General features: G+C 38.5%; 1 protein-coding gene across 1 annotated transcript in view; it reads right to left on the bottom strand.

Moving 5' to 3' along the window:
• The window catches only part of F5 (coagulation factor V), a 31,901-nt gene extending 23,224 nt beyond the window's left edge, over positions 1-8,677 (bottom strand). The window contains 5 exon segments of the mRNA XM_005151604.3: positions 861-1,004; positions 2,480-2,692; positions 3,684-3,806; positions 5,163-5,254; positions 8,223-8,677. Of these exon segments, the coding sequence (XP_005151661.3) occupies positions 861-1,004; positions 2,480-2,692; positions 3,684-3,806; positions 5,163-5,254; positions 8,223-8,677 (1,027 nt within the window).
• Between the last annotated feature and the right edge of the window lie 5,755 nt (positions 8,678-14,432).

The following is a 14,432-nucleotide window of genomic DNA, read 5'->3' as shown; positions in this document are numbered from 1 at the left end:
CCTAACGAATCCCAGCATCCCTATAGCCCCCCTTCAGATACTGGAAGGCTGCTATGAGGTCTCCACGCAGCCTTCTCTTTTCCAGGCTGAACAGCCCCAACTTTCCCAGCCTGTCTTCATATGGGAGGTGCTCCAGTCCCCTGATCATCCTCGTGGCCCTCCTCTGGACTTGTTCCAACAGTTCCATGTCCTTTTGATGTTGAGCACACCAGAACTGCACACAATAATCCAGGTGAGGTCTCACAAGAGGAGAGCAGAGGGGCAGGATCATCTCCTTGGACCTGCTGGTCACGATCCTTTTGATGCAGCCCAGTTGGCTTTCTGGTCTGCAAGCGCACACTGAAGCTGGCTCATGTTCATATTCTCATCAACCAACATCCTCAAGTCCTTCTCTGCAGGGCTGCTCTGAATCTCTTCTCTGCCCAACCTATAGCTGTGCTTGGGATTGCTCTGGCGCAGGTGTAGCCCATTACAACCTTCCTAGTCTTCCCACAAGGCAACTGACTTTCCACTTCCAGGAAGTTCTTCACTTAGTATGTTCTAAATGCTGTAAAACCAGCAGTTAACTTAAACACATCACTCTTTCCCCCTCAACTGAGTAAAAAAGTGAGGTATTTATGTTTTTATAGTTAGTAACCCTGTTCTTTGTGCAGAACTCTTTTTAGAAGTAATCTTGTTCTTATCAGCAATGACTTCCTTCCAGCAGCACAGTTTCTCTTCTAAGGTTTAGATGCTTACAGACATGTTCTAAAAAAGGCTGTAATCCATGCCTCCACATTCCTGTTCCCTTGCACTAAAAGCAAAGGTAATACTCAGTCTTCATCAATGTTAGTTTCCTTTCACATTAACCTGAATAGTACCTGGTAATGTTCCATCAGTATAGCCATTAATTGTGTACTTCAGTGATGCTGATTTTTGCCAACTCTTGTCTTCATCAAACACACCAAACATCAGTACATACTCCTTATCGAAAAGTTTCTGTGACCCATCCTCATTTAGGCTTCCTATGACAAAGAAACAACAGGTCTTGGTTTGAAGCTTAAAAAAAGTAGTTTTCATATCAACGTAGTGTCATCAACATGTATTTAATGAGCTTGCTTCACCTGTTAGTATGCACTGGCTGTGCCTGACCAAAACAAGACCTTAAGGATGCTTATAAAGTAATTTTATTTCTGAAAGTACTTTTGGGTTGGGTAACCATGAAATCAAAAGTCTGTAATAATCCAGAGGAGATTAAACAACATGCAGCAAATTGTCTCAGGACTATTCTGGCAATATGCTGTAGGGATCACCTTAATGAATGGGAATGTTGAACAGCTGTCTGTTCGCAATCAGATGCTGGTCCCTCTTTTGAGACTGTGAGGCAAGGAGAAGGATGATGGCACAGTGACCTACAGAGCCTTTCCAAGCCATACTGAGGTCATCAGCTCCTTTAAAATGAGTAAAGCCAACCACTCACATAAACTTTGACAAATACTACTGAACAGGATCAGTTATAAGAAACCATCTAGTTGAGTTTGTGATACAGGTGTAATTTCTATCAACATTTATAATTAATTCTGGACATGCCACACAGAACAAGTGCCATTTTACTGTCCTTCCTGTAAACTGCTCACATCAAAAACTTCCATTTGCTATTTTCAATACACAGTCCAGGACTAAAATAGATGTCCTCCTGAACTGTATGAACTAAAAATTTGGAAGTTTGTTGATTATTCTACATAGGAAGAGACACTGGCAGTGGAAGCAGTTATCTGTGGGAATTCTTAAAGAGCCAAGGCCACGTAGTGAGCGATCCCGATACCCTGAGCCTTGTTACTGTAAAGTAAGAAGATTCTTGGCAGGCATAAACAAGGTCAATTGTCTTGTTAGGCCTCTGTAATTTTCCACTGAAAACGTGCAGAGAATGATGTCTGCCAAGGTTGTAGTTTCCCACTGTATTTTTAGAGTAAGGTATTTAATCACAATTAAAACAAGTTATAAACATTAGCTTTGCAAACAGTAGTAACCTCTAGACTAACCAATTAGAGCTCAGTATCCAAGGCTGTTACATAAGAAACCTAAGGGTGTAAGGGTATAAAAGGAGCACTGTATCTGAATAAACTTTGGCAATTGCTTGATCACATTGATCGTCTCTGCGTTGTCCGTGACTCCTGCATTGACACTTATCTTTAATGTAATCCTTCTGATTTATGAGAGGCTCTAGGGCAAGAAATGTAAGGCCATGTATTTAGCAGTAAAGCAACTGAAATTGCAACTGGGTCAGGCAAATGTATCTATCAGTAGCACTCTCTGTCCATCCTATAAATCTAGGATGGATCTGCATGAAATAAACACTTCAATGTCTGAAAGAAAGACGTTAAAAACCATTTACTGTACACTGCATGTAAAGATGTGGAAACAAGAATAATATATCTTCCCCATTACCATACAACCTTATTAAGAAATTAAACTATGCTACCTTAAAGCATTTCATTACCTTTCTTACAGATAAGCAGTGCCCCAATCAGACCAGAGTTAAAATCCATTGCCATGTTCTCATGAGAATAATATGCATAAGTAAGACAAGGAAGATCAGCTTCTCTTGGACCAACTTCTTCTGTTATATCCCACACATATGTGTAGACCTGGCCCGGAAGCACAGCATCATCTCGTTTTTCTACAGATGATGTTCGGTCATCATACAGGGAGCCTGCCAAGAAAAGAGTCAGTAGAGCAGCATGAAGAAAAAGAGTAATTAAAGCACCTGGAATATTCTCTGACAACCAGTTCATAAAACCATTGGGCAGACTAGCATTGCCTTCCTGTCTCAGACCTTTTGTGCACCGAGCATCCAGGTGGCAGTAATGGCTCATATCTATACCTACCATATCCAACAAACCTGCAATATAACAAAGGTGAGACAGAATCAAAATCCTAGGTACAAAAGGCACATTATAGTGTGTCTTTTATTATATAGATAGTCAAACTGAACTGCTTATCCCTTCCAATAAGATGTTCTGTTCAACTCCATGCTACAAAACTTTTTTTGTACCAACACAACAAAGCTAATAAATTTGTGAACTGTAGGTCAGCGCTCTGGCTCAGCACCCAGGGCAGGGCAATCTAAGAAGTATGTGAAAGCTCACTCTGTGCTAGTCAATTTGATCACAGTTTATGATCTCTTTCTGCTAGTTTCATGAGGGTTTCAGGAGCAAAACACCACAAAGCTGAGAATGAAATGCTGAGTATCAGAACAACATCATCAGCATTGTTACCTGCCTTTACCAATAACACCCTGATGTAAGCTATTGCAAAGGATTTAGAAAAGTTGTGTGGTTTTTTTTGAGACCGTATTTAAGAGTTTTCACGTCCTGAAAAGGAATATTTTGCAGTTACATGGGGGTTGGACCAGATGACCTCCAGAGGTGCCTTCCAACCTCAACCACTCTGCAATTCTATGAAACAGTATTTGCACACAGGTAGTTGGTCAGGAGACTGTACACGTCAGATGAAACTCATATTTCTGGTGTTACACTGATGAACAAGAAAGGAGCTAACAATGGCTGTGAAGTTTTAATCCAGGATAAACAGATACTTGTGTTACACATATCCTTAAACACTGGTCTGGGCCCTTCTCAATATTTCATGTAGTAGTCTGCAAGTAAATGAACAAAACACAGATTTGTTTTTCTAGCATTTACCTTCTGCATTTTTGCTGTATGCTATGCCTTGGGGATGAATACTGACTGGCTTGTCAGCCATATTCTTAAGATGAACTACTAGAGTATCTCCCACTTCAGCATGCAGAGTTGGTCCCAGAAGTCCTGCAGTCATTCAAGATAAAGAAAATGTAAGCAAACCAGTATGTTTAGTGAAATTAAAAGATTTCTTCTCCCAGTGAGGGAACATGAACTCTCAAAGTACAAGTTGCTAAATTAATACAGGCAGATAATGACCACTGCAAGGAAGATTTATGCTTAAAAAGGCATGTGGAGATTTAAAACCTGCAGGCTTATAGTCAGGAATGTTATAAATTGTGTATCTGGCAAAGAGCACTTAGAAATCACAGGAAAATGGTAGACTCAAAAAAAAAAACTTATTTCCAGATACAGAAAATTTATCAAAAGGCTCATGTTGAGCTTCATTGGGAACTTCTAGGAATCATTCACACACAATTAACAGTTTTAGGAAGGCAGACATTTTATAATTTAAGAGTTAGGGAAAGACATTCAGGAACATTTGAGTAGCAGTGTCAATGCCAGAGGTCACAGAACAAAAAGATCTTTCAAAACCCAAGTGTTACCTAAAGAAATAATAAATTCCATGCTGCAAATTTCTTGAGGCATTGCCTGCTAAAGTTTTCAAGAGGGTCTTTTATCCCCACTCCCCATGTTGCAAAAATAAGCAATGAAAGAGATCTGCTAAAACAACCTTTGTCTTATCTGCCTCTTTTCCTGTAAAGCATAAAGTTACTACTTTCTTTCTCTGAAAAAAAGCAGTTTCAGATAACACCGAAGAACAAAACTGGAAGGAATCGGATCATAGATTGGGTCTTTCAGGGCAACCTGTACCAACTTCATATCACCAGCCTCACACACATTTACTCTGAAATCTAAATCTGAACATCTAATATCTGAAGTTATATTATCTCTTAATAGCAAACACAGAAACACTATATAAGTACCCTGCATAAGTACCAGAACACAAATACTATATTTATGTATGGCATAAGTAGAAGAACTTGCCTCCAAGCCCTTAAGGTGTTTTCAAGCAGTAACAGATGCAAGGTCAAGGGGACATCTTTCATACCCAACCTTGCAGTTTTTCTTTTCCTTTCCAACAATTTATCAGAAAATGTTTAGCCTCAGGCCTTACACTCATTCCATAGGAATTTCTAGTGTCTCCACTGTGACTGTGCCATACCTGTCTAAATGTGTACAGGAACTCCCCTCAGAAGCTGAAAACAAAGGGAACAACTTTGTATCATGCGATTAATTTGCAGATAGCACTGAGCCTCTGAAAATCCAGCCTCTCTGGCTTTTGAAAGCCTGGTGCACTGCAGCGACCTCATCCCCTGTGCCTGTTTGGTTTATGTGAAAAACAGTGAACACAAAAATACAAGCTTGTAATTGGCTGTATAAAAAGCAACAAACATACTCAGACATTTCCTTCCTGTTTACCTTCAAATTTCTTTGCTGGCTTTTCTTTTTTAAAATCCACTTCATATTCTCTGTAAGAAATTTTCTTAAACAATGGATCTGAATGTTCCAATCTGAAACCAAAGAGTTAAAAAAGAGGAATTAAAAGGACAGAGACTCCCAGAGATGCCATTGCTGTTTAAAAGATGATCTCAGAAAACAAATCCTGGAATCAAATTTAATCACTTGCATGTTTTGCTGAAGGCAAGGCACACAGTCCAATTCTTTGTAGCGTCTTCCCCTTTCTTTCTTACTCTACTGAATCTATGTTCCTGAGGTAAGCCACTTCACACTAGACATTTGATTACAGTACCTAGCACACTTTACCCCTGATTTTGCTGATGGCTTCTATAGGTCCTTTTGATTCTGAAGATGCCTTTGTTTTTGTCCATTTGAGACACAGAGGAAGATGTCTTGACCACGATATCTTAACTTAAAAAGCATCTGACAAAACACAGTGAAACTTGAATTTCTATTTACTTATCCCCATGTCTGAACTTTAAAAATCACCACAAAGATTCTACAACAGCATTAACAGCAAGTTCCTGTTGCAGCAATGACCTTGAAGGCAAGCACAAAACTGTTCCCTGACAACTACGAATCTCACAGCAAGTCAGAAAATTGCTTTGTCAGAAACACTGCAAGTGAATTAGGCACCCAGCAGACCACACACCACTTTCCGAGAAAATATTTAGGCAAGCAGAAGGAAAACGGCACACAAATAAATAATGATGAGAAGAGAGCTGGAGGGATAATAGCCTTTCTCATTTATTGGCTGATCTCTTACAGTATGTATGATGACTGGATCCAACAGTAATTCCACTTGCTTTTTTGCAATGCCCCCTCAGGCACATTTGATAGTAGGGAGCTGATGGGCTGCTCAAGCACAGAGAGGCTGGGCAGAAATAACACAGTGAACTTGCTTCAGTGACATCCACGGTCCATAAGGGGGAGATCTCTTTTTATAGAGGTCTTTTGTAAATCCCTCTGCAACACTCACACCAGAAGTCAGACAGAATCCATTCATGCTCCAATTCATTCCCCTCTCTTTAAAGACACTGATGAAATTTAGTTCCACTCTTTAAGAAGAGCCCAATCCACAAACTTCATTGACAAGTGTTGCCCTAATGTGGCAATATTTAATAGAATATGCCTTAAGACTATGGGGTGGAAGAGGAAATTGATCATCAGCACCAATTGCATAGACAGAAGGAAAAAAGTGCGTAGCTTGCTAACACTTTGGAAACCTCAGGCTACGCAAGCAGGTCTAATTACATAACTTTTGGGAACAGCAGCAGCAATGCTGCAAGCACAGATAATACATTTTCATTTTGCTCTTAAGTGTCTTATAGATATCACTTGTATGTGGTAGCAAATCTTCACAAAGATAAGACAACTGACTCTAGAAGTGTCTTCTTCTAGCCTGTATGACTGGAAAATTAAGGAAATAGTGCAGGAAGAACCCATTTTCTTTTCAGCCTCTCTTCAGTTATTTAGACCCAATGCAGCAAAGTATCCAATCAGAGCAAGTTATGTAGCCAACTGCTGCAGTGAGTAGCTTTGTGGCTTGGGGTTTTTTGTTTGGGGGTGGTTTGGGGTTTTTTTTTTTGTTGCTTGTTTTTGGCTTTTTTTCCCCCTTTGAGTGATTGGTTTTGAGTTGAATTTCTGTACATTCTACAAAGTTCATCAGACCCATTTAGGATGTGAGTTACTCTCAAGACTTACGAGAGATATCTCAATAGGCACTGTGTATGAAAAACCCTAATCAGAGTTTCAACAGTCCGTCCACAATGTGATGTTTAATGAAACAGCAGCTGATGCTTATATTGATGCATTCAGTGCAGATGAGAATTAAGTTCTAACTACTGAATTCATGTGCTCAGGTCAATGTTTAAATGGCATCTGGCTTCATATTAGTGCATTTAAATCATATTTTCTTCTGTCTTGCCTGTTTGACATTATGCTTTTATAATTTTTATTAAACTTCCAAGTGGAGTTTTAAAAATCATAGAAACTTTTAATTAAGTCTTGAAAAAAGGATAGAAAGTCTAAATCTGAATTGGAAATGTCCTTTCTGTAACACCCAGAAATGCAATACATCTTAAAAAAAATAGAAATAAAAACCACAAACTGAACTGTAATGAAGAAAACACACCATCCACTAATATACAAAAATCCAGTAGTTCCCAAATACGCTCTTCAGTGTAGTAGAACAAGTAACCTGTATCATTTCATGCCACTTCATGGACAAATAAAAGCTGTGTATGGTGACTACAGGGAGCACAGCATAAAAATGAAGCCTAATTTAAACAGATTTCTAAATTACATCAAGTTCCATCACCTGTAGCATTGCACTTGCAGTGTTTATAATCTTAATGATAATAGTGGCAATACAAGTAAGATATGTATATGCTTGATTGGCATATGCATGTAGGCTGGACATTCTGCAATGGTGTCTGGACAAAAATACTTAATGAAGGTCAGCAATGCCTGATCCTACACACTTTACCAGCAGAACCCAGGATAGCCATTTCACAAAAACTACTGAGCAACTCAGAAACAACATAGCTAGTTCCAAAGTTCATTGGGCTCTGATTTAAGTGAAAGTGATAGTATCCATAGTGGAACATATTTATTCCCTCAGCAAATTCTAAAGTCTGAAAGTTCTCGAAATCTCACCAAACAATGGCTCAATACTGGTCAAAATCTATATGCGTAAAACAATTACATCAAAAAAACCCAACCCAAAACAAACATCAACCCACAGAAAAAGAAGACACAAGCAAGCCCTGGAAGATACTTTACAAAAGTGCTCTGAATACATAAAAGTAATTCTATCCACTAATGAACAATAAAAAGGAGCTTTTAATACTTCACTGGCTCCAGCCCAAATCATGCTGTTTAAAGTCACACAAGTTTCTCTGAAGTCAACAGATCAGGCTCTAAAATCCTCCTGGGCTCTAGAATCCCACAGGAGATGGCAGAAAACACTCAGTCACAAGAGAGGGCTAGTTTCATCGTCATTGTCCTGTACTTTGTTACCTGGACTTTTCCTCAGGTTCCGGTTTGTAGGTCCAGCTAGTGATCTGAGCAGCTATGTAGTGCTCCCTGACCTTCACTGCTTCCACCACATGCTTCTCTGAGTCTGGCCACCATGAATCAAGCAGAAGGAAGAGAAAAAGGCACATGCAGTGGAGTGTCATGGTACAGATGCCTGTTGATGCTGGTCTGGAAGACAAAGCAGAAAACACTGCTTTTATTGCTGTTGCTGCTTCTAACTTCCCCTTAGAAATGAAATATTTGTGATGCAACAGCGTAACAGCATTTGCTACACTCAGGTCATTGCTCTTCACCTCTGCCTCCCCCTTACTGACCGGGATCCAGCAGAGATAAACTGTTTAAACTACCTTCCTTCCCCTCCTCCACACCATCTTCAGTGAGAGACAAGTACCAAGAAGAAGCAGCTTCAGCTCCACTACAGGCTGTGGTTGAGTCATTGTCTACTCAAGCAGCAGGATATCAGAGGCAGAAGCAATTACTTACAATTACAGGATGTTTGACTTGCATGGTTTGGAAGAAGAGGGGTATATTTTCTATCTTCCTAGAAAACAGAAACCCGGCATGGCTGGCAGTGACGGAAATTTCCCAGTTAGATGCTACATCTCCTAAGAAGAGATTCCCCACTTAGAAAGCAAAATGTTGACGGATTGGGTGTGAGGACTAGAAATGGATGTCATACTAAATCTAGTTCAGCTCACCATATACTGCATACTTGTAATAGTGAGTAACTCTTCCAAACATGGCATCAGCTTGTTTGGCTCCCACTACACTCTTAAGTACCTCAGGTAATGGATAACGAACAGGCTTCTCAGTGGCAGCTAATAGGTCAGCCTGAAGTGAGAATCCATCTAATCTAGTCTTGATTAGGATCTGTTGACATTTAACCAAAAAGAAACTATTAGGAAAATATCTTTTGATAAGCTAATTACCAGTGTCAACTGTATCACCAAAAATGTTTCCCTGGTTTTGCCAGTGCTGAGAAGCTTGTCAAAACAACAAGAAAATTGTTGAGTGTTTCCTGTACACGGGGATTAATGGAAAAAGCAAATATCCCTACGTATTTCTTCCTGGATAAAAGTTCACAACTTTTTCAATAAGCAATTGTGATCACTTGGACAGCATAAGACTACAGACATCATGGAGGAGCTTCAAGGCAGCATACTGAACTTTAATTACCACCTATTGCATGTACATGCTGTTAATCACTTGTTTCCATCAACCGCTTTGACACATTATGTATGAAATGAATGTAGACCCAAGAATGCAGCCACAATTAAGTTGCAGAATGCATGCACTGATACTGAAGGGAAAATCTTACATAAACAAAGTCCAATAGTATTTCATTACTAATTAATTATTGTTTTAAAGAACTCACCATAATCCTTAGTAAACTACTTTAAAAATTTAAGTAAAATGTATGTTTGTCTCATTTTCTACTGTGGTCTCAATCTGGCTCAGGATCTATTTCAGTGCTGGTGCTTAAGAGTTTGACAGATGCTGTGAAAATGCCTATAGTCTAGATTTCATGAAAGAAATCTCTGGGCAGATATACAATTCCATCCTTTGATCCACAACTGATGTTAAGCAGTTGGTGCTGAAGTTTCTGGCCCATTCTGTTAAACATAAACCATCTTCAATTTTAACTTAGCTTGTCTCATCTCCAGGTCTTCAAATTCATACAGAAGCATACAAAAAATATCACACATCTCTATCAGAATAAAAATTGGTTTGTGTTTGTGTCCAGTCTCTACCCACTGGGCTTTACAGTGCTGTTCCTAAAGCTCCTTCCCATACAGGGATTTGATAACCTTTTTGTATTCTTATGTGACTGACTGGGGAGATGAAACTAAAATAAACTTTAGAAGAGTTTTTCTGTGATTCTGTTGAATTAACTAAGTGTTTGAATTTTCCATTATAGGTAGGTTCTTAATGCTTACTTCTTCCCTGTAATAAAAGGCTAAAATATTGCAGGATAAAAGTTAATACCCAGAATACCTCCTGAATCCCCTTGCTTTGTGACTGTGAGCATCATCAAAGCTGACATCAGTTACTTCTCTTTTATCCGTATCGATGAATTTGAAGGTTGTATTTTTGAAATTTCTTAGTACGTGAATCACACAATACCATTCAAATGGGAAAATGAATCAAAATGCATTACACCAGTGAAATTAGTTTCATAAGGGTGGCTGATAATACTATTTTAAAGAAGAGTATCAAATTAAACCAGATATACTTTGCATTAAACTATACTGATTGGCATGTATCACCCTTCCTTAATGCTTTAAGAAGTCCAATATTGGCTACTCCCTTATTTTGTCCTCTTCCTGAAATAAAGGAACAATATGAGATGGAGCTGCCTGAAATTATCTGGGTCAGCCTGTGGGTTGTGGTGTGCTTTTTGTTTGTGGTTGGGGTTTTTTTTGTTGGTGGTGGTTTTTTTGTTGTTGTTTGTTTGTTTTCTTTTGCATGTGTGTTATTATTTTGGGGGTTTTTTTGTCTTCTTTTCTTTAAGCTATTGCACCACATTGACTCCTCTAAGCTATGGGAAGTTTCACTGTGTTTTGAAAAACATTATTAACAATCCAAAGACCTTGCTCCCTTCCACCTCACCATTAATTTCTAATATCTGCAATTATATCCTCTGTCTGACATGGTAAAAGTCTAATACATACACATAATATTTTAGTTGGCATTGGTTGCCTGCAAGCTATCACTATTAGTCACATGACAAGTGATTACAGAATACATTCTTCAGGCTGCAGTTTTCCAAAACAATCTAATTTTATTGTCTGTTCACATATTTAGTGTGATCATCATCCTCACAACACTGCACATGCTGCAAACTTCGTATTTTATCTTCATTGCCTTCCCAGATGTTCAAATGTACATTTGGTTACATTTGGTCACCAGCAACATCAAATGATCTTGTGGGCAAAAGCCACACATGGAGGAGCATGAGTCTAGTCCATACTGGCAAAACAATCTCTGCAGCACAACGAACCCTGTTATTCCCAAAACAAAGCAGGATCTTTTGGATGTACCACTGATATGAAAATGCCAAATGAAAATGAAGCATGGAAAAAGAATCATAAGCAACACTTTGTAACACTAAAACCAGGTCTTCATATTCTAACTGGGGAAGATTACTGTCTGTCCTGACACCCAGTAATTATGGTCCTGACTCCTACGTGTATCATGCTACATGTGAGAACATACTAAAAGAATACATTTCAGACTACTGCTCCAAGGCTGACCTTTAAAACTATCTATCATTGCCAGTTTTTTACTCTGAATAGCTTTGGCTGAGCTTAAGCAATCAAAACCAGACAAGTTTAAAAAAAGAGCTGTAAAGGTGATTCGCAGCTTTCTACAAATTATAGATTAGGACCCAGAACAAATTTGGTTCTCATCACAAACGCTATCCTAAATAGTATCAGGCAACTATATCCTGATGGTTGCCATCAGTTTTAACAATTGGATTATAGTGACTGACTGAGAGGGAGCCAGCATTAAGAAGAGTTATAAAACAATTATTAAATTGGTTGCTAATAATGCCCTAGTATAGATCTCTCTCAAACACACAAATCGATGCACCATGTCCAGCAAGCGTACTTTGCTTAGTGCAGGGCAAGCAAAAGGTTTTCATGGGCAAACAAGGAGTTAATTATTGATCAGCAGCGAACACATGGTTCAGAAATAGTTAAAAGACAAAGGGGACACTTACCAAATATGCCAGGCGCAACTTGGAACAGAAGCCATCAGATAAATATCTTCACTTCTGCAAAAAGGCACTAAAGCCAAGAAAGGTTATTTGAAATAGCTCATGTTCTAAGTTTAAAATAGATGTACTATGTTGAAAACCACACAAGCAGGCAAAAAAAAAAGATGGCAGGAAAACTTAGACTTTCTTTCTGACAAGAACTTACTCAGAAGGAATACATATATGCATTTTGTACTTGATGACTGCTCATACAAGAACACATTCTGCAAAGCTGTTAAAGGAAGGCAGGCTGTGTAACTTACGTGGTCATACACAGGCTACAAGGCAGTAAGAATGCAGAACAGCATTTCAGACTGCTTTGGTACTAAAGGCTTCAGAAAATACATAATCATGTTGATTTAAACCTCAACACATTCGTGTTTTAAACCTCTCGGCTTTTCCTAGGAGAAAAGCAAATGTCCTTGGTTTGAACTGGGTGTTTCTCCTGTCAATACATTTACCAAAATCAGTTATTTAGTAGGACCTAAAACTATTTGCATAGAAATGCTGAATTCAACAAACAGTTTCAGGAATAAAAAGGAAGCAAGTTTCTAAATATTATAAAACTGAATTTCAGTGCTTCAACAAATCTGTCTGAAGACCACTGGCTTTTAGTCTGAATTCATTTTAAGGAACAGAGAGAACACACCAGCTTCCTCTCTTCAAAAGCTACATTAATAACATCTGACTCAAAATTTTGGACTGACCCAAAAAAAGCCTTCCCGCTCTCCACTCCACCCCCTCCCAGCCCCCCCCCCCCCCCAGTGTGTTTCATTTTTGCCAGAAAATTTTCAGTTAATTTCCACAAAGAATTCTGCTCATACTCTGCACCATACCTGTGTTCTCTCTGTTTCAGTTTGTCTTCTGTATAAAGAGATATATTTATTTGCCTAGACTTGCAACGGACATGCTAAATCAGACCAGCTAGGCTCCTGCTAAGTCAGTCTAACAGTATATTCAACTTGGCTTGCTTTCTGTAGAGAATAATAGCAAGACTATCAGTGCCCATCACATGATGTTAACCAGGTGGTAGAGGATCACAAGAGTCTGCAGCTAGGCAGATTTGCATAGTTTTTATCATAAAACCTTGTTGGAACTGAAAATGGATTATCAAAAAAAGAGACCCTCTTATCAAGTTGTATAGATATCTACTTCCAACATTACGTATAATGCCATGGATTAATTAACTTTTTCTTCCTTCATATAGTTTCTATACCCATGTTTGGTTTTTTGTTGTTTTGGTGTTTTTTTTTTTTATTTTGAAAAAGTAGACTTAGAATAATCCTTACAAGTTACTGGCAGAGAAGGTTATCTTCCAGTAGGGCAGCAGATAGGTATATTTCAGGAAGAAAAATGAAATCAGTAAGCTTTTATTCATGGTAAGACTAAATTGCGTCTGTCCCTAAAGCCTTTACAACACCCAAACTCACAACATTCTAGCTCTCTAGTAATGGATCAGGCTGCTTATTTGCAAGCTGGTTAAACAAGCTCCACTTTCCCACACCTAAAAATGAAGCTACAGCAGGCCAAAGATGAAATTGCCCTCATTCTTTAACACTATTTCCACTATACATTATTTATATTTTAGACTTTCATTAGACTTTTAGAAGGCCAAAGACAGATATCACTTGGAAGTTACTGCTTTCGCTTTCTCTGTTTATTTTTATTGAAAGAGGGTCTTTTTTTGTATTTTAAAAGTATTTCATGTAAATTGAAGACTAGGTATCTTAAGTTTGACATGATCATTATTTTAAAATCTCTGTAAGGTTACTCCCTTTGCATCATAACCCATTCCCTGTAACTTTGGCTCAGATTCAGAAGAATAATAATTTCACCCCTGTCTTCACTGCATGCAGCACCTGTAAATTAGAATGTACTCAATGACCAAGACCCAGAGATAGAGATGCAGAAAGCAAATAAAGAGCCACAAGAACTGTAAGATGCATAGCAGGAAAGGGACTCCAGCAGAGCAGATATTCTCAAGAGCTATTTTGATGCAGTGGCAAAATTGAGACAATTAATGCATATGTTTATAGCAGCTCTTACAGCAGCAATCTTCACTTCTAACAGGAATTTTTAATACAGAATAGGATTAGTATATGTTACAACTGCTGCAAGTGTACCCAGGTCAAATTTGCTTGCCATGGTTAAGCCACTTTGATATCCAGCCAAGCAGAGCTCCACATATTGGTTAGGAAGCATCAGGTTTTGTAATACTAGGTATTTCTGTGTTACAAATGCCATAAGACATTAAATATCATGGTGCTGATGGAAGCTGCTTGCAAATTCTCCAGTTCTGCTGCTCCTGTTTTTCTGCTAGGGTCAGAGAAAAAGGCCTTCATCAGTTTATAATTAAAAAAAAAAATAAATACACATATCATACCACATACTTCCATCAACAGCCTGGCAAACTAAAATGTGGTATTTGTTAA

The sequence above is a fragment of the Melopsittacus undulatus genome, chromosome 2 (assembly GCF_012275295.1).
Source record: "Melopsittacus undulatus isolate bMelUnd1 chromosome 2, bMelUnd1.mat.Z, whole genome shotgun sequence".
Taxonomy (NCBI): Eukaryota; Metazoa; Chordata; class Aves; order Psittaciformes; family Psittaculidae; genus Melopsittacus; species Melopsittacus undulatus.
The sequence above is the reverse complement of the archived record's forward strand: the minus strand, read 5'-3'. Positions and strand labels throughout refer to the sequence as shown.